Source organism: Globicephala melas, chromosome 1 (assembly GCF_963455315.2).
Source record: "Globicephala melas chromosome 1, mGloMel1.2, whole genome shotgun sequence".
In the NCBI taxonomy this organism is placed as follows: Eukaryota; Metazoa; Chordata; class Mammalia; order Artiodactyla; family Delphinidae; genus Globicephala; species Globicephala melas.
In genome coordinates, this window is record NC_083314.1 from 168,235,367 (window position 1) to 168,255,072 (window position 19,706).

General features: G+C 46.2%; 1 protein-coding gene across 1 annotated transcript in view; it reads left to right on the forward strand.

Annotated features, from left to right (window-relative positions):
- Positions 1-8,421: 8,421 nt before the first annotated feature.
- The window catches only part of LOC115862362 (RH-like protein), a 33,097-nt gene continuing 21,812 nt past the window's right edge, over positions 8,422-19,706 (forward strand). The window contains exons 1-2 of the mRNA XM_030874075.2: positions 8,422-8,569; positions 18,523-18,709. Coding sequence (XP_030729935.1) covers positions 8,422-8,569; positions 18,523-18,709 — 335 coding nt within the window. The remainder of the gene's footprint in view (positions 8,570-18,522; positions 18,710-19,706) is intronic.

Sequence of the window (19,706 nt, forward strand, 5' to 3'; positions counted from 1 at the left end):
CGAAGATACATTTCATTATTATTGGATTGCATTTCATTGTATTATAATCCACATTAGAGCATACGGTGCTGTTTTCATTGTAGGCTATCACTAGCACCCTATGAAATCGCGAGGCCTGGGTTTGCGGCACGTGCGTATCTGGGCTGAACTGTGCTCCAGTCAGTCGCATCATTATGTAAGGAGCTCACAGCACCCTTCTCATCCCGGAGGCGCCGGGGACAGCGCGCCGGGGGCCTTTTCTGCGGAGCCTGGAGTGCCCGGCCAAGCCGGCCGCGCCTGCCACCGACGGGGGTACGAATGACAAAGCAAACCACACACACACACACACACACACACACACACCCCCTGCCAGCTTCACACACACACACACACACACACACACACACACACACACACACACACACACACACACACACACACACACACACACACACACACACACACACACACACACACACACACACACACACACACACACACACACACACACACACACACACACACACACACACACACACACACACACCCCTGCCAGCTTCCCGCGACGTGGTGACAGCGCGGCGGCCTATCGGAGGAGGCGCGGGCGGGGCCGCTGCAGTCCTGCCTCCTGGAGGTGGTGTCACAGGGGGCGGGGCCGTGGGTGAGCGCGACGTCGCGCGAGGTTGCAGGGGGTGTGTGGGGCGGTGCGGCCCGGGCTCCACGTACGCAGGGCGGGCTGGGCGGCGGGTTTTGCGGGCACCGCGCCTGCTGGACCCGGCGAGCGTCGGCTTCGGGAGCGTCTCTGCCGCCGGGCAGAGGTCTGGAGATGCGGGGATGCCGGGCCAGCGACCGTTCTCACGTAACATTCCTAGAGCCCCGATTTTGTGCCAAGAACCGTGCTAGGTGCTCTGCATCTATTTGTTCATTTACCCCTGCAACGTAGGTATGGCAAAATAACAATTAGAAAAGACAACAAAAAATTTTTTTAAGAGAAAGAAAAAGGTGAATGTATGTCGAAAAGAGGAATGCATGTCATTAAAGAAAACTGGGGAAATGTAGCACAGTTGCTGGGTTGGGGGGAACACCCATGGGTCTCATCACCTTAACACAACTACTGTTAGCATTCTATATATTCCCCTTTCTTTCCAGTTTTCCCCCATGGATGATATATTATTACTATTACTGTTGCTTTTTTATTAAGCAGAATAGTGATCATATTAAATATTCAATTTTGTATTCTGTTCTTTAGCTAACATAAGCATTTTTACATGCTATAATTAATGCACCCTTCCTAAATATTTCTGATGAATGCAAAATCTCCTGTCAAGTGGCTGTACCAACTTAAACACTCACCAACAGTGGGACAGTTAGATGGTCTTACAGCACATTTTAAATACTTACAGGAAGCAGATGCCGTCTTGTTTTGTCCTGGGATGCGTGGACCTCTCCCTGCCCTGTGATCACCCCCTGAAATAAAAACCCGCCCCAAGAAGGAACTTGTAATTTACACCAAATGCATCATCCTCAACTGCTGCTCTTTTATACTGTTGCAAATCTTCAAGGATCACCCAGTTCCTGAAAGAGAAAACCCATTCTCTCTATTATGGCATCCAAAGATGGTCACAATGGGGACCCACCCCTATTTTCCAGGCCTCCTCAGGCAAGCAAGCCTTATCTATTCACTGTCCTCAAACCCACTAGTACAACCTTATCTTCCCTCATTCCTGCCTTTACTTCTACAGAGAGCATCTCTGTCAGTATTGTTCCTAACTTGTGGTTTCTTGGGTGAGGCTTGTCCATCCACCTAGATGAAAAGCTTCTTGGGGATGGGATTCATACCCTGTACAGATGCAGTTTAGAAAAATGGCAAGAATACCTGCTTTTTCAGACCAGGATTGAAATTCCAGCTTGGCTACTTACTAGCTTGGGCAAGTTACTGAATGTCTCAGAGCCTCTGTTTTCACGCAGGTTTGTTTGAAGGCTTACCAGATGATGAACTCTCAGGGCCAGGTATGCAGTAGGTAAGAGCAAGTCATTTCTGTTAACAGTATACTTGGTTTTCTTCCTTCACCTCTACTCCAGCACGTTGATAAAGTGTCACCGGGCAGCCAAGGATAACATACTCTGTGAGCTCAAAGTTTCACCAAGGCTGTCCGTCATTGTGAAATGCTCTGCTTGGAACTACAGAAAAAGACTTCAGTTGCCAGGGCAGGTTGGTTCATGGAGAAGGATACAGGCAGAACCTAAATCAATATGACTGGAGGCTGAAAGGCATAGGTACATGGTGAGATCATGGCTCCAGACTCCATGGGGTTCGTCAACCTGAATAGCCCTCCTCTCCATGACTGCAAGTTTCCAGATTACCTGGGCCAGGGACTAAGACAGTCAACTCTGTGAGGTTAGGGGCCGTATCTGTGGTCTTTTCCACTCCTCACTGGGTCCCTGTCGTCTAGGACAGTGCCACGGCACACTGCGGAATGGGTAGGTGAATAATCCAGAGAAAAGATGAGAGAGGCACTGGGGACACATACCAGCTTTCTGGAGCTCACTGTCTAGCCTGCCATCAAATAGGTTCCTGACAAGGGCATTCCATGTGGAGAAGTGTGGAGTGGCTGGGTGTTACTGGAGTATGTGGCTGGGAGTTACTATTGGGCAACAGACTATCTGAGAGCAGAAGAAGGGCAGAGAGAATCCCAGGGTTGGCCCAAGATGATGCAATCTGGAGGTCTGGGTTCCAGTCCCAATTCAAATGTCAACTCACTGGTGTCCAGAGTTGAGTCACCGCCCACCCTGTGCCAAGGTCAACTCTGGAGACACTTCAAGCCCTATGTTTAGAAGCAGAACATGTTAGCTCCATTTTACGGATGAGAAAACTGAAGCTCAGAGAAAACAAGGTCATGCAGTTGGTATGGTAAAGGAATTTGGCTTGAGCAATATGAAGCCTTGATGCTCTGGTGCTTGTACATGGCTCTTGATGGTAAGGATTGTTGATCTAATGATTGGCTGGAGTGGGGTGATGGGAAAGGCCTCCTTGTCAAGAGCCCTAGGACGGGCCACAGTAAGTCTGCCCTTCTCCATTCCCTTCCTCTCACACCTCCTGTCCCAGCTGGACCCTGTATTTTCCTGACCGACCATAGCCCAAGCCCCTCTGGCTCTAGCCAAGTTCCAGCCTTTCACCTCTGCAACCTGAAAGGACCCTTTGGGATCCTAAGGGCACAGAACTGGGTTGAGATGAGGCCTGACACAGAGCTCCCCAGTTCCTCACACTGCCACCACCAATCAGGAAGCAGGGGAGATCAGCAGTGGCCATTTTACAGATGAGTAAGACAGGGAAGAGGAAATCATTTGCTCTCATTCAAAAGACCAAGGGCCAGACAGGAATTCAGGGCTGTTCCTCCTCTTCTCCTGGGACTTTCTGATGGCCAAGGGGTTGGGATTGGCATGTGAGCTTCAACTGAGCTCAAAATAGCTCAGAATAGCCTGGAGAGAGATCATCACACCCTATTTCACATATGAGGAAACTGCATACCCACCTCTTTCAGCAGCTTCGATCCCCTCAAACCCGCCAGGCACGGCTGGCCCAGTTCCCTTGAGCTTTGTTCCTGTCCCACGTGAGTCACAGAAAAATCCAGACATTGGATGGCCACCTCCTATACGTGTGTCTGTATCCCCCAGAGAGCCCTGTTAATGAATGATGTTCATAGTATGTTTAGAACAGAAACAGTTTAGAAATAGCCCAGCTATCCTACAAAGGGAGCTGGTCAAACAAATGATCACACATCCTTACTGTGGAAATCGGTGTGCCATGGAGAATGACGACACACAGCACTTACTATGTGCAGGCACTCCTCTAAGTATCATATGCATTTTGATCTAATCCTCACAACAGTCCTATGACAAAGAGATTACTACTGGTGCCACATTACAGGTGAGAAAACTGTGACACACACAACTACTGAGCCTGAGCTCTAGAGCCCGCAAGCCACAACTACTGAGCCCACGTGCCACAGCTACTGAAGCCTGTGCGCCTAGAGCCCGTGCTGCGCAACAAGAGAAGCCACGACAATGAGAAGCCCACACACCGCAACGAGGAGTGGCCCCCGCTCGCTGCAACTAGAGAAAGCCCACGCACAGCAACGAAGACCCAACACAGCCAAAAATAAATAAATAAATAAATTTATTTTAAAAAAAAAAAGAAAAGAAAACTGTGGCACAGAGAAGTTAAGTCATTTGCCTAAGGTCACACAGTAAGTGATAGAGCTAGGATTCAAACCTAGGCAGTCTGGTGGCAGAGCCTGGGCTCTTATCCACCATGATAGTGTTATAGAAAGATTTTTTTCCTGGCTTGGAAACCACTTATGATATTCTGTTCATGAAAAAAACAAGTTACTAAACATTTGCTATATAATCCCTTTTGTCGTAGGGGAAGAAAAAAGGCATAAATTCACATGAATAGAAAAAAATCTGAAAGGATATATGCACAAAGAAGTAGAGCTGGTTTGGGGAGATGATGAAATCGTGGGTGCTTTATGGAAGCTTTATGCACCTTTGCATTTTTGAAGTTTCCTATGGTAAACATGCCAAGCTTGTGCCATAATAATAATGCTAACATTTATGGAGTGTTTTCTACACATGTGACACTTTATGTGCATTACCTCATTTAATCTTCACAACCACCCTGTGAGATCGACCCTGATTTTCTCCACTTTACAGGTAAAGAAACAGACTCAGAGATATTGGTACTCTTACCGAAGGTCACACAGCTAATAATTTGCAGAGTTAGGATTTGAACCCATGTTGCCTGACTCCAAAGCTCATGTTTGTTAAATGAATAAATTATTGACTTAGCCACACTTTAACCAGGCATGCCCAGAGCAGGATCAAACCCTTGGTGCGGACAAGCTTCCAGAGAGGAGATGGAGGGCCTGCCTACCTCCTTGGTCGCTGCTCATGACTGAGTTTTACAATACTTGGCTCAGGTGAGGAGGGCCTGGTGAGTATTCTCATAGAGTCCTGCTTTTTACAGAAAACGCATGATTACACGTGAAAGCTGCAGTCTCTCTGACTTGATTCATCACACGCGGGGCAAGCCTGGTCACTCAGAACAGGAGGCCACAGTCATGGTACCACTTGCTCACCTTCATTTCCGAAACACAGGTTGCCAAGCATGCTTACATAGTCTCACATTTATAATAACTCTGTGAGGAAAGCAGAGCAGCTCATCTTATTTGACTCATAAGGAAATTGAGACTGTGAGTTGTCTAGTTAATGGAAGGCAGAATTGCAAAGAAGTTAACAGCACAAGCCATGGCGTCAGATGGATGTGGGTTGGGTTCCGACTCTGCTGTTTATTAGCTTTGTGACTTTGGGCGCTCACATCACCTCTCTGAGCCGTAGTTTTCTCATCTGTAAAATGGGAGCGGTGATGCCTGTACTCACAGGCTTGAGGGGAAGAGCAGATGAAATAATGTACGCAGAATGCTGGGTCCGGTGCTTGGCATTCCAGAAATGGCAGTTGTTAGTCAGTCAACAGATATTTATTGAGCACCTACTACGGACTAAGCATCAGGTGCTGAGGATACAAGAGTCAAAAGTCCCTGGTCTCCTGTTGCTTGGATCTGGGTCAGCGAGGGCAGGAGCATGCAGATACCTGGGTGGAGGGGTGCTTTTGGCATAGGGAGTGGCAGGTGCACACAGAATATTTTCCCCCCAACATTTTGTTATGAAAAATTTCAAACATATATCAAAAAAGTTGAAAGAAATGTTCAGTGAAAAGCCATTCACCTCCCACCTAGAGTCAACAATTAACATTTGATTTGCTTTATGACATTTCTGGCCTAGATCGCCTGTGCTTTTCTGTACTAGGGACCCTGCCTTGAAGATTTGGAGTCACACTAGCTGGAACTGTCATCAGAAAACAGGGGTCTTTTGCAAGAATTAGAGAGGAAGACAGAAAACTCCCCTTTTGACCAGTCTTCTGGGAGAGGCCACCTGTGGGGGTCCCCTCCCTTTAATAAAAAAAGCCTTTCTGTTCACTGAGAAGCTTGGCCCTCTTGTCAAGCGGTCCGTCCCTCACTGAGGCAGGATCAGGACACACAGTGGGTTAGGATGCCTCTGTGAGAACCAGCTGCCATCATCACTGAATTTGCTAGCTGGTAAACGCAACCATCAGGGGCTCCAGGCGCAGGAGCTGGCAGCGACTGGAAACCTTTGGTGTTCATCTGCTTGACACTTGGTTTCCCTGGGCTGCCTGGTTTACAACCTGCTGGTACAGGACCCATGCCAACAGGGGTCACATTCACTTATCCCCCTCACAGGGGAGTCCCTCTTTAAGGAAACCCAGCTCATCAGAAGTGCTGATGGCCAGAAAAGGACCAGAAATCAGAACAAGGGCTGACCATGAGGGCTAATCTCTAGAGACCAGGGCACCTACTCCCTTATTTACTGTTGAGATAGCAGAAGCCTTAGAATCCTACATTCCTAGACTTTTAGAAGTGGAAGAAGACTTAGAAGTTATCTGGACTAAAGTTAAGTGGTTCAACACCCAGGTGCACAAGTCAGACTTCCTGGGTTGAAATCCCAGCTCTATTACTTACTAGCCCCATAAACTTGGGCGAGTCACCTAACCTTTCTGTGCCTCAGCTTCCTCTGTTGTAGTAAAGGCTAATAGTCCCATCTCACAGGCTAGTTAACTGAGTTCATACATGTAAAGTGCCTAGGACAGTGCCTAGCATGCTAAGTGCTTAGTAAATTTTAGCTCCCGAAAATACCTAAAGCAAAAGTAACCAGGTAGTGGTTTGCAGCCATTTTTTTTCCTAGGCATGTCTTAACATACTGTGTCATTAATTTTTTACAAAAGTGGGATCGTACTTACACACTGTTCTGTAATTTCCTTTTTCACCAAATAATATATCCTCTGTGCCATTTTTGAGAAACCTTAAAAGCATTTTCCTCTGGATTTTCCCCCATGTTCAGAACAATCATATGGGTGGCAGATCGTGTGTCCTATAGTTTACTTAACCAGTCTTCTACTATTGGACATTTAGGTTATTCTCAATTTTTTCCCTTCTGTAAATAAAGCTGTGCTGAGCAAGAAGTGACTGATGCCCGTGACTGTATGACCTTGGGTGTGACCTTCTGTGTCTCGGTTTCTTCATCTAAAAACAAAAAGACAAGATTCTACCAGGTGATTAGAATCTCCCTTGATCCAGATATGAATCGCATGCCAGACATCTCTGACAAGCAACCATCAGTTTCTGCTTGCATTCCCCTAGTGACAGGGTGCTCACTACCCCATGAATGGTCAATAAAGTATCCACTCATGTTGGGTCAAAATCTGCCTCCCTGCTACTCCTAGCCAAGTTTTAGTCTCTGGGATCCCATAAATTCAGTCTATACTCAGTGGCCAGTGGCTGGCCAGTGGCTGGCCAGTGCAGAAGGTAAAAAACTTTGATTCCTCCCTCCCTCCCTTTCTCCATGCTTACTATGTATTAGGTCTTCTGCTGAGCAGATGGATGTGACCACAGGATAAGTTAGCTGCAGGTCAGAACTAGATCTCAGGTGCCCTAAATCCTATTCCAGGGGACTATCCTCCATTGTGAGTTGGGCGTGCTAAGGCCGGTGGCCATCCTCAAATGCATTGCAGTGTTCATGCCCCAGGCAGAGTCCTGGGATGCTCTGTGAGCAAGTGACCAGAATGGGGGACAATTTTAGCCTCACCAGGGTTTTACTAGAGCTGGACCCAAGCCTCTTTTCTTTTCTCCCACGTGCCCTTAAGAGATTTAGAAACAGGTCCATTTAAGTACAGTTTCAAATAAAAATAATTTCAACTGTGTAGCTCTGAGGACTTAGTTCTCTGTGGGTCCTGTGTCCTCCCCAGGGCTTAGCATTGCTCTTTGCTTTCATTCATTCATTCATTCAATATATCCTTTTTAAGAGCCCACTTGGTGCCATCTCTGACATGTGGTAAGGTTTTAAAGAGAAATTTTGCCAATCCAAAGCCCCATCTGAGCTTTAGTTTCTCCATTTGTAAAATAGAGGTGTTGAGTTGATCTATTCTTTGCCATTCTTGCAAGATATAGTGAAGGTAAACGAAGTAAGGGGTAGAGAAGGATTCTCATGTTTGGGGATCAAGTGAATGAATGCCCTCCTTTCAACTGAGCACAGTGCCTGTAGTAGGAATGCAGCAACTACTTGTTGAATGAATAAGTCAATGAATGATTGAATGAATCAGTTAATGTTGGAATAAATGCATTTTTTTCCTCCTCCCTGTCACTGCCCCTCTGCTCCTGTGTTAACTCCATAGACAGGCCAGCAGGGCCAGCCTTGAAGCCTGAGATAAGGCCTTTGGCGGGTGTCTCCCCTATCCCTCCCCCGAGTGGGTGTGGAGCCGAGGTGTAATGCCCAGTGCTGGTGGAACTGACGCACAGAGACGGACACAGGATGGGCTCTAAGTACCAAAAGTCTGTGCGGGGCCCGCTGACCCTGTGGGCCTTTATGCTGGAGGTGACTCTCATTCTCATCTTCTTCTTTTTCACCTCCTATGAAACTTCTGTAAAGGAACAGAAGAAGCTCATGAGGACCTATCGAGGTGAGTGTCCAGAGGGGAGGTGGTCACAGAGGCAAATAGCAGGGGCAGGGGAAGAGGAGGTCTGTGGTCCTCCAAGGGCCTAGGGGCTCCTTTCCACAAAGCCTCCGAGGAAAGGAGTTCCCTCATCCTCTTCCATTCATTGCACAAAGACCCAGCCAACAATACAGTCTCTTCTTTAGGACCGGTGTCACCATCACCTCTTCCATGAAGCCTCCCTTAATTTGTCAGGGCAGAGGGAGGGGCCTCCTTTTCTGTGTTCCTAGAATTCCCTTTGCCAAATGGTCTTCACAATTCTCTGCTTCTCTGCTCCCCCACCCCCGCTTCTCTCTCCTTAAAAGCAATGAATTTCATGTTGTTGTTGGGTTTGGGGGATTTCGTTTCCTTTTTTTGTCTCTTTTTCGCATTTCTGTGCCACCCTCCTTTTGGAAGCTTTCCTCTCACTTAGGGGCTGGGAAGTCTGCTTTCTGCCTGCAAATCCAGAGCCATAAGCTCTGGCTGAAGGGGAATGTAGGATGGTTGTTATTTTATATGCAGCTAAAAATATTCATAGACTGTGATGAGAACAACTCTAAACAAGACAGACATCCACAGTGGTGTGGCTTTTGCTTTTTTTAAAAGTTGAGATGAGTTTTCAAGTATATCTGTGGGTCAATATGTTGTTTATGATAATGGAAGGGCCTCCTGGAGTGAAGTCCCTGGGACAAAGCTGAAACTTGAGCCTAGTTGAGTGCTTGCTTGTTTCTAATTGATATTAACTAGTTAACCGGAAGCAAAGGGAAGGCATCCCTGGGCCCTCAGCAGTGGAAAGAAGGACAAGGAGATGACTTGGGAAAGGAAGTCCCTATACTGCTTAATGGGCTAGCCCAGAGAGGGCTCTCAGTGCTGGACAAGTGAGACCTGGGCGCAATTTTAATTCATTTCAATTTACTTTGATTCTTTTTAATCCGGTACAATGTAATTCAATCCATTCACTCATTCATTCCCTCAACCCTGTATTACAAACCATGTGAGATCCAAACGCATGCTAACCAGGGATGATATTTATTGATTACTTACTAGGTACCAGGCACTATTCTAAATGCTTTACCATAACTCTACAAGACAGGTGCTATTATGATCTCCTTTGTTCTTGTGAGGAAACTAGGCACTTAGACATGGAGTGATTTGCCCAAGGTTGTTCAGCTAGCAATAGCACAGCAGATTTAAACTTAGCCTTATATTTTAAATAGGTAACCAACAAGGACCTACTGTATAGCACAGGGAACTCTGCTCAATATTCTGTAATAACCTAAATGGGAAAAGAATTTTAAAAAGAATAGATCCATGTATATGTATAACTGAATCACTTTGCTGTATACCTGAAACTAACATTGTTAATCAACTACACTACAGTATAAAAGTTAAAAAATTAAAAAAAATTAAATAGATTAAATAAATAAATAAAACTAAATTAAGGGAAAAAAAATAAACTTAGGCAGCATGGTTTGAGTTTCCATGCCCTTAACCATGATGCTTCACGACCCCATTTTACAGTAAGGTTGAGCCTCTTGTCATATAATCAGTAGGCGTAGGAGCCAACATTGAAACTTTGTCATTTGGGTACAGGGTCCCTCTTCTTTACCCCTAGGCTGTGCTGCTAACATATAATAGATATAAGTGTCCTCAGGTGCTCACTTGGTATGGAAGCACAGAGGAGGGCCCACAACCCATGCAGGGAGATGGTTATGTCAGGAAAGGCCTCTGGAGGGAAGTGACTGCCCAGCCAGGACTTGGAGGCTCAGTAGGAGTTACCATGTGAAAATGGAGGGTCAAGAGCACAGCAGGAACCATTGTGTGTACACTCATCAGACTGCACCAATCTGGGGTTTAACAGTGCAGTGCTGTTGGAGCATAAATAGGGAAGCAGGGTGTGGTGGACCCATTGCATTGAGTGAGAAGTTTGCCCTTCATTGTTTTGATCTAATAGGAAGCAGGAGTGTGATCAGTTTGGGTTTGGGTTATGGAGAAAGCCATTCCAGGGCTGGCATGGGGATGGAGAAGAGAGCATGACTTGAGGTAGAAGGCTGTAGTGTAGTATGGACCAGGGGGCTTCAAATTTTTCTGATCATGCACACCATTATTCAAGCATGCACCATATTTATACGTACCGCTACATGAATACATTTTGTACATTATTATACAAGTACACAACTTAGAAAATTTGAAAGAAATCAAAAGTAAATATAAAATATTTTCAAATTACTGATCATAATGGTGTCAGTTACTCTTAAGGCAAGGTCCATGGTTACTGTTAATGATAGTGGATGGGACTTCCCTGATGGCGCAGTGGTTAAGAATCCACCTGCCAATGCAGGGGACACGGGTTCGATCCCTGGTCCAGGAAGATCCCACATGCCGCGGAGCAACTAAGCCCGTGCTCCACAACTGAGCCCGTGTGCCACAACTACTGAAGCCTGCATGCGTAGAGCTGGTGCTCTGCAACAAGAGAAGCCAGTGCAGTAAGAAACCCACACACCGCAATGAAGAGTAGCCCCCACTCGCCGCAACTAGTGAAAGCCTGCGTGCAGCAACAGAGACCCAATGCAGCCAAAAAAATAAATAAATAAATAAATGATAGTGGATGCAATCCATTCCTCGGGGTCTTCTTAACAATTTCAAATTATCTTGCTTGACTTCTTGTCAGATATGATTAGATTGACTTTTTTTTTAAACTCTGAATGTGGCTGACGGAGAGTCTGCACGAGGAGAAGTATCACTCTGCCCTTTTGTTTCTGTATGTTTGGCTGCCATTATTGTTCTGCCTTCAATCTCTGTTTTTTGTCAGGAGTTGTTTGAGCCATTAGTCCGTTTTGTGAAGGTTAGTTGAGTTAAAACTAGGAAGCAATCTGTCAATCCACTTAATCTAATCCAGTCCCCGTAAATGATAAGTTATTTAAACCAGCCAATTCTTTTTTTTTAAACATCTTTATTGGAGTATAATTGCTTTACAATGGTGTGTTACTTTCTGCTTTAGAACAAAGTGGATCAGTTAAACATATACATATATCCCCATATCTCCTCCCTCTTGCGTCTCCCTCCCACCCTCCCTATCCCGCCCTTCTAGGTGGTCACAAAGCACCGAGCTGATCTCCCTGTGCTATGCAGCTGCTTCCCACTAGCTATCTATTTTACATTTGGTAGTGTATATATGTCCACGCCACTCTCTCACTTCGTCCCAGCTTACCCTTCCCCCTCCCCGTGTCCTCAAGTCCATTCTCTACCTCTGTGTCTTTATTCCTGTCCTGTCCCTAGGTTCTTCAGAACAATTTTTTTTTTTTTAGATTCTATATATATGTGTTAGCACACGGTATTTGTTTTTCTCTTTCTGACTTACTTCACTCTGTATGACAGACTCTAGGTCCATCCACCTCACTGCAAATAACTCAATTTCATTTCTTTTTATGGCTGAGTAATATTCCATTACATATATGTGCCACATCTTCTTTATCCAGTCATCTGTCGATGGACACTTAGGTTGCTTCCATGTCCTGGCTATTGTAAATAGAGCTGCAGTGAACATTGTGGTACATGACTCTTTTTGAATTACGGTTTTCTCGGGGTGTATGCCCAGTAATGGGATTGCTGGGTCATATGTAAACAAGCCAATTCTTAAAAAAGACATTTTTAAGACAATCTGGAAACTGGAATAAAACATGAATATTATATAATATACAGAAATTATTGTTAGTTTTGTTAGGTGTGATAATAGCATAGTGGGTGGTTTTTAACCTATTTAGAAACAGGTTTAACAATTTAACAAATAGTGAGCCCTATTTGTTAGAGAAGCATATTGAAATGGAATGATGTCTAGGGTCTGCTTCATGCCAAAAAGAAAAAGAAGAAGAAAGGAAACAAGGATAATAAAAACAAGATTGACCCCATGTGACAATCATCAAAGCTGGGAATGGGTACATGAGGTTCATCATGCTACTCATTCTGTTTTTGGGTATGCTTAAACTTTTCCATAATATAGAGGTAAATTTAAAAAAAAAACAAATCCCTGTCGTTAGTTGCACCATGACGAATACAGAGAAACACATGTCACCCCCCTGCTCAGTGGCCCAATATTCCCTTAGAACACCTTCCGAAGCTAGGACACTAAGCTGTCTGACATCCTGAGCAAGTGAGAGGAGGCTCCTGGGTTCATCTCAACATTAAATGCTTGCAGAGTTGCAAACTTCACCAAGTGTCTTTAGGGGTAGAAGAGCCTAGATTAGTGGTTCTCACAGTGTGGTCCCCAGACTAGCCACCTCAGCATCCCCTGGGAACTTGTTAGAAATACCCGGGCCCCCATCCATACTTACTGATCTGAAACTCTAGGGTGGGGCCCAGCAATCTGTGTTTTACCAAACGCTCTAAGTGACTCTGACGCTCATGGAAGTTGAGGACTACTGGAGCTAGACTGATTCACATCTTGCCTCTGCCTTTTCTTAGCTGTGAGACCTTGGGCAAATCACTCAACCTCTCTCTGCCTCTGTTTTAACCTCTGTCACATGATGATAGTACTTATTTAGTTGTCAAAAGGATTAGAAGAATGAACACATACCAAGACTGATAAAGAGTATTGTCTTTTATTATGAATAAACTTTAATTTCTTAATTTTGTTAGTAAAAATGAATAGAACTAGAGTGCTCATATCTCTTCTTCCAGCAGCCCCTGTGGATTGCCTGGGGCATCTTCTGAGGGGTGTGATCCCTACTCTGATGACCACTAGCCTGGATGACCTGTGATGAGGCCAAATGGGCAGGGACAATAGAGGAGAAGTGAAGAGTCAGATTCAAGAGCTACTTAGGAGATAAAATCAGCTGTTCTTGGCAAAAACGAGGGAGGAGTCAAGGATGGCTTCATATGTGAGATTTGGCAGATGAAGGAGCCCTTTCCTGAGATGAGAGACACAAGGGGAGGGGCAGATTGTGGGATAAAGGAACAATGATATGTTCATTCTGGGCTTGGGATTCAGGTGCCTGTGAGATGCTTGGGGCAAGCAAGTGCATCCATTATCTACTGCTGCATAACAAACCACCCCCAACCTTAGTGGCTCAAAACAGAAATCATCTAACTTGTTCCTGATTATGATTCCATGGTTCAGCAATTTTGGCTGTATTTGGTGATGCAGTTCTTCTGTCAGTTCTACCTAGGGTCACTATGCATCTCTAGCCTGGAGGTGGCTGCATGGCCTCAGATAACCTCATTTGCATGTTCGTCAGTTAGTGCTGGCTGGCAGCTAGCCCATGTGGTTCCAGCAGACTAGCCCAGACTTTTCACATGGCAGCAAATGTGTTACCACAGTAAGAGAGGGCAAGCCCCAATGAGCAGGTGCTTTTCAAGCCTCTGCTTGTATGGTGTTTGCTAATGTCCCATTAACCAAAGCCAATCACAAGGCTCAACTCAGGTGGGAGGGGTCTATACTGGAAGCCATGATTCACTGGGGGCCATTACTCTGACAACCTATCACACAGAGCCTGCTTGCAAGCTGCCACATTGGGAGACCATCCTGGGCCCTGCACTGTGGCTACCACCCAGTTGCCCCCATATGCCTTAGAAGCAGTAAGCAGAGCTACTAAAAGACAAGAGTGGCTTTGCCAGTGACATATAAATACCCCCAAATCCTGGTACCTTCTATATCTCAGCCTTGACTGCCCCTTTGATTGGGCAATCTCTTTTTCTTTTCCCAGGCTGCTGCAGAGGTGAGGGTGGGGTGAGAGGCTGCGGGGAAGGGGAAGGCAGCATGGGGCTCCGTGGATGGTCCCTGACAGGGGCTGCAGAGGTCCTCCCAGTCAGTGGTGGGGAGCACGGTGTGGAGGCCGAGCCCAGGGCCTGAGGGCCAGACGCTTGGCCTGGCTTCAGAGCTGTCGATGCTGAAGTGTCTGCAGGCCAGAGGGAGGGGCTAGGGTGGGTGGGGACACAGAGTGAGACTCCCAGGGGCAGCCAGGCCGAAGGAAGGGGGAACAGTCTTGCCTGAAGTCACAGCTAACAAGTGGCAGGTGTGGAATAATAGTTACTAACACTTACCGTGCACCCAGTGCTAGGCTAAGCAACTCAAAGGAGCCAGCGAGCTTAGTACGCACAGCAAACCTCTGAGCAGGTGCTCTTGTTTCAGACCATTTTACAGACTAGCAAGCGGGTACACAGAGATAGAGCCAGACTCTGGACTCTGACAACCTGACTCAGAGGCCCACACACTTCATTTGACACTATGGAGAGCGAAGAATGTATGGAGAGGCAGGATGGTATAGTGGTTAAGCCCAGAGAGTCAGGATTCAGCTCTGCCACCAACATTTGCTAGCTGTGTGACCTGGGCTAATTACAGCACCTCTCTGTGCCTCCCTGTCCCCATCTGTAAAATGGGGATAATAAATAGTACCTCCTACATGGGCTTGTTGAAGGTTAAGGCTGGCAGGCACTTGGAAGAGTGCCTGGTATGTGGCGGGCACCATGTATGTGCCCGCTGTTACAGTGATGGTAATTATTGTCCTGCAGGACTCCCAGGTTAGACTTTCTCTAAGTCATGGGACTTTCATAAACTTCTGAAGGCCTGCCTTAGACAGTATGTAAAACTCCCCTCTGGGGCCCGGTTGTTGGGGCCCCTGCAGCAATCCTCTCTTTATCACCCCTGGACACCTTAGCATCATTAGCTTATCAGACCAGCAGCTGATGAGGGGCTTAGCGCAGGGTCTGAGAGGCAGAGGCTGACACCAGTGGGGATGCCCTGAGCTGGGACCCAGCGCTGAAGTTGGGGTCCAGGTCGTGAGACATGGGAGGAGCAGGGGTGGGCCAGAGCCCTGAGAGGCTGGGAGAGGAAATGGGAGGATGCATGGGGTGAGAGTAAAGGGACCCTGAAATCAAATGTGATTTACTGACCAGTTTGGGGTGAATGTGCTCTGTCAACAGCTCCCAGAAACTGCCACCCTAATTTCATCCCCCTGGCCGAAGCACAGCCCCACCCTCAAGGACACTGTGGGGTCTTGGGAGGAGGGCCCTGAGTGCCTATACCAGGCAGCAGGCATGGCAGCTGTGCCTGATAAAACTCCCCAACCAAGAGGCTCTGACTTTCTATCTCTAGAGCCTCACATCTGCCGTAATCCTGGTGCCCTTCCCCTCCCCACCCTCTGCCCCCCTCCTCTGAACACACCAGAGTGGTGAGGTCCTTACAGAGTATCAAGTCCGACTCCCATGTGTTACAGATAGGGAAACGGAGGCCCAAAGAGGGCAAGGGACTTGCCCAAGGTCCTTTAGTGCAATGCGGGCAAACAAGAGCAAGAGACAGCCTAGCCTGATGGGAGGGCACTGCACCAGGAGTCCAGAGCTTGGCTCTGCTACTGACATGCTGTGTGCCCTTAAGTAAGTCACAGGCTGTCTCTGGTCCCCTTCTGTAGAATGAGAGGAAAATGCAAGATCCCCCTACTCATGGAAACGTTGATAAATCTGGACCCTTTGCATATAGCATTGCTGCAAGATGGTGGATGTGTTTGTTTGTTCGTTAGTTTATTTGTTTTTTAACAGCAGTGTTTAAGAAAAGATTGAATTTGAATATCTAAAGTGGGGTTCGCAGTCTCCAGTTGGCCATAGCCCTCACCACTCCCTAATACACATTGTACCCTTTGTATACATAGTTTCCTGCTCGGCCCCTGAAGGAATTTGAGGGATCCCAAGAGGAGCCCCTATACAAAATGTGCCCTGCCCACCCCCATTCCACCCCCATTCCTAAGGGGATGCAAGCAGGAGATGGAAACATGGCCTCCCCCTCCCTTATGTCAGAGAAAAAAGGTGAAAGAAGTTGAATCCTCCTGATTGCCCACTTCTCACCCACTCCAAGTCCCCAGATCCCGTGGAGTTGCCCGGGTCTCCTACAACCCGGTGTTTGTCAGACTGACCTGGGATCGTCAACACCCACCCAAGTCCTATGTGCAAGATTCTAGGTCTGTGTATTTTTCAATGAAAGTGAATTTAAATGTAAATTGAAGAGGCTTTGGAGAGATCTGGAAATGAGAGCTTCCTTGTTATCAGAGCCAAGGATGGAGACCAGGTGAGTTCTTATTGCTGTGATGGTGATGATGGTGCTGAGCTTTCTCCGTGTGCCAGGCATGGTGCCAAGCTCTTGAACAAAACATTACTTCCTCTGGCTCTCCCAGCACCCTCCGTGGGGGGGAGAATTGCCCATATTTAGCTGATGAGGAAAGTAAGCAACCCACAAGGCCGTGCAGCTAAGAGGTTGAAACATAAAAACCGCCATTTTTATAGGTCAAAATGGTCAAATGTTGGCAATTTAATATGGTTTAATCTAATAGGGAACGATAGAGGTGGAGTCAAACAGAACTGTGTGACCTCAAAGCCCATGCTTTTTCCTTTAAAAAAAAATTACTTACTGTCCACGTGCTGGTTGTAGAAATTTTTAACACTGAAAATTTTTTAAAATATAAAACTCTCCTAAACCCAGAGATAATCTCCATGGGGCAAAAAATTCCTTCAAGATCTCTCTCCAGGCATTTGTACACATACGAACATAGTTGGTGTTTGTTGATGAAATAGTCTTTACTATTCTGAGCAATTATGTGCCTCATACTGTTTGATTCTGGCAACCTGATGAGAGAGGTATGATTATTTTTCCCATTTAATAGGTGAGAAAAGCAGGAGGGCAGATAGTGTGGTAGCTCAAGGCACAGGCTCCAGAGCAGACCGTCTAGGTTGAAATCCCAACTCTACCAGCTGGAGCGAGTTACTTAACCCCTCTGTGCCTCGGTTTTCTTGTCTGTAAAATGGTGATAATAACAGTACCCGGGACCTCCCTGGTGGCGCAGTGGTTAAGACTCTGCACTCCCAATGCAGGGGGCCCAGGTTCGTTCCCTGGTCAGGGAACTAGATCCCACATGCCTGCTGCAACTATAAATTTGCATACCACAGCTAAGGAGCCCGCCGGCCACAACTAAGACCCGGGGCAAACAAATAAATAAATAATATTAAAAAAAAAAAAAAAAACCACCACCCACCTTGAAGGATGCTTGTGAGAACTAAATGAGATCGTTTACGTGAAGTGGTTAAAACAGTGTTGGCACTTGATAAACACTTAATAAATGTCGGCTGTTATTAAAACTCAGAGACGTTAAATAACTAGATTAAGCCACACAGCTGGAAAGTGCCGGAGCCCTGATATGACCCCAAGCTTATCTGGTTCCAGAGCCCAAACTGTTATCCATTTTGCAAACCTGGAATTAATTCAAAGCATCCGCCTGTTTCCTTTTGCTGGTCCCCTCCGGAACATTAGCTAAGTCCCTTGCGCTCATCTGTCACAGCAGCCCCTGTGCAGGGTCCGAGGCTGGAAAAGGGGAGGATCGCCCATGTGGCTCTGGTGCTTTCTGCTGGCCCACCAGGTCCAGCAGGTCAGCAGGGGTCAAAGGGAGAGAGCCGTTTTCTGCGAAGATAATTTTGGTTCTTGCCTATGAACCTCTAGACCCGCTTCTGCCCCCTCTTCTGCATGACCTGAGCTAAGTCACCAGCTTCTGTGGCCTTATTTTCTCTCACACATGATCAGGAGGTTGAACCGGATTCTCAAAAGCAGGAGTCAGTACCTTGACTGATTGTAAACTATGTGTAAGGACTTGTCCTGATGCTCTACACGTGTTCATATCATTGTGTTTAATAATAACAATAATTGCTGCATTTACTGAGCACTCAGTATGGGCCAGGCCCTGCATTAGCGCAGTTAAATCTTCCCTCAAACCTGCATGGTATGTCTGTGTTATCCCCATCATTCAGATGAGAAAACTGAGGCTCAAAGAGGGGAAGTAACTTGACTAAGCACTCTTCAATGATCTTCAATGTCCCCTCCAGCTGCCGTTCTGTAAAACTCCAATTTCACACAACCCTCCACCTTTTCTGCTTCTCCTCCTCCTTCTCGACATCTCTTCCCTGAGCAGACTTCCAGGATGTTACCATCATGGCAGTCCTTGGCTTGGGTTTCCTCAACACATCTTTGCGGAGACACTGCTGGAGCAGTGTGGCCTTCAATTTCTTCATGCTGGCCCTCGGGGTGCAGCTGACAGTCCTGCTGGATGGCTTCCTGAACCAACTCTCCCTTAGGAAGATGGTCCTCAATCTTTCCAGGTAACTGGACGGCCACTGGATCACTTTTGGGTCCTTGGGAGTCTGGGGCCCAAGAGGGCAGATTCTAGAAGAGCTGGCTTGTCCCCTTCTCTTTCCAGCACCGGCACCATGCAATATTCAGGACTTATTTATACTCACAAATTACTCATTGTTTGTCTAAAATTCAAATTTAACTGGCATCCTCTATTTTATCTGACAACCCTACGCTGTGACATCACAAGGGGCCCAGATCTACAGCCCACTCTGTATCCTTTCATTTTTGTTGATTTTGATTTCATAAACTTATACAATAAATATTAGTTCAAAGAAAAAATTAATAGAGATTAGACAAAAAGAAATAGAAATCTCACACTCAGAGAGAGAGTCTCTTGAAAAGAAGGAAGTACTCTCAGTCCTCAAATGCTGGTGGACAAGAAATAGCCTTGTCTTTAGTTTCTTTAAATTAACTCTGATTTCTTTAGATGCCTTTATAAGAACTAGCAAAATTAACCTGTGTTGCTAGAAGTCAGAATAATGGTTACCGGAGGAAGGTGGTGTTTATTGATTAGGAAGGGGCACAAAAGAAGTTTACGTGGTGCAGTAAACATTCTCTATGTTATCCTGTGTGATGGTTACACAAGAGTATATATATATATACACACACACATACATTAATTTGTACATACCTGCAAAAAAAGTCATTCACACTTAATAGGAGGAACCAGGTAAAATTTTTCTATAAAAATTGTTTTTTGGTTTTATCCAATTCTGAAACTTTGTCTTGCCCAGATGATGGGTAAATCCCACCTTAGGTATCTTGGGGACCCCTTCAAGGCCATTCTACCCTCCCCTCTGAGACCCTACTAAACCTCTGGGCACTGCTGTTAAACATCTCTCCATGAACCAGGCTCTGTGCTGGGCACTTCACAAACATTGTTTGTTTAGCCCTTCCAAGTAGGGGTCTGATGTGGCGTACAGGCAAGGAACTAGACGCTCAGAGCTCGTAAGACACTTGCCT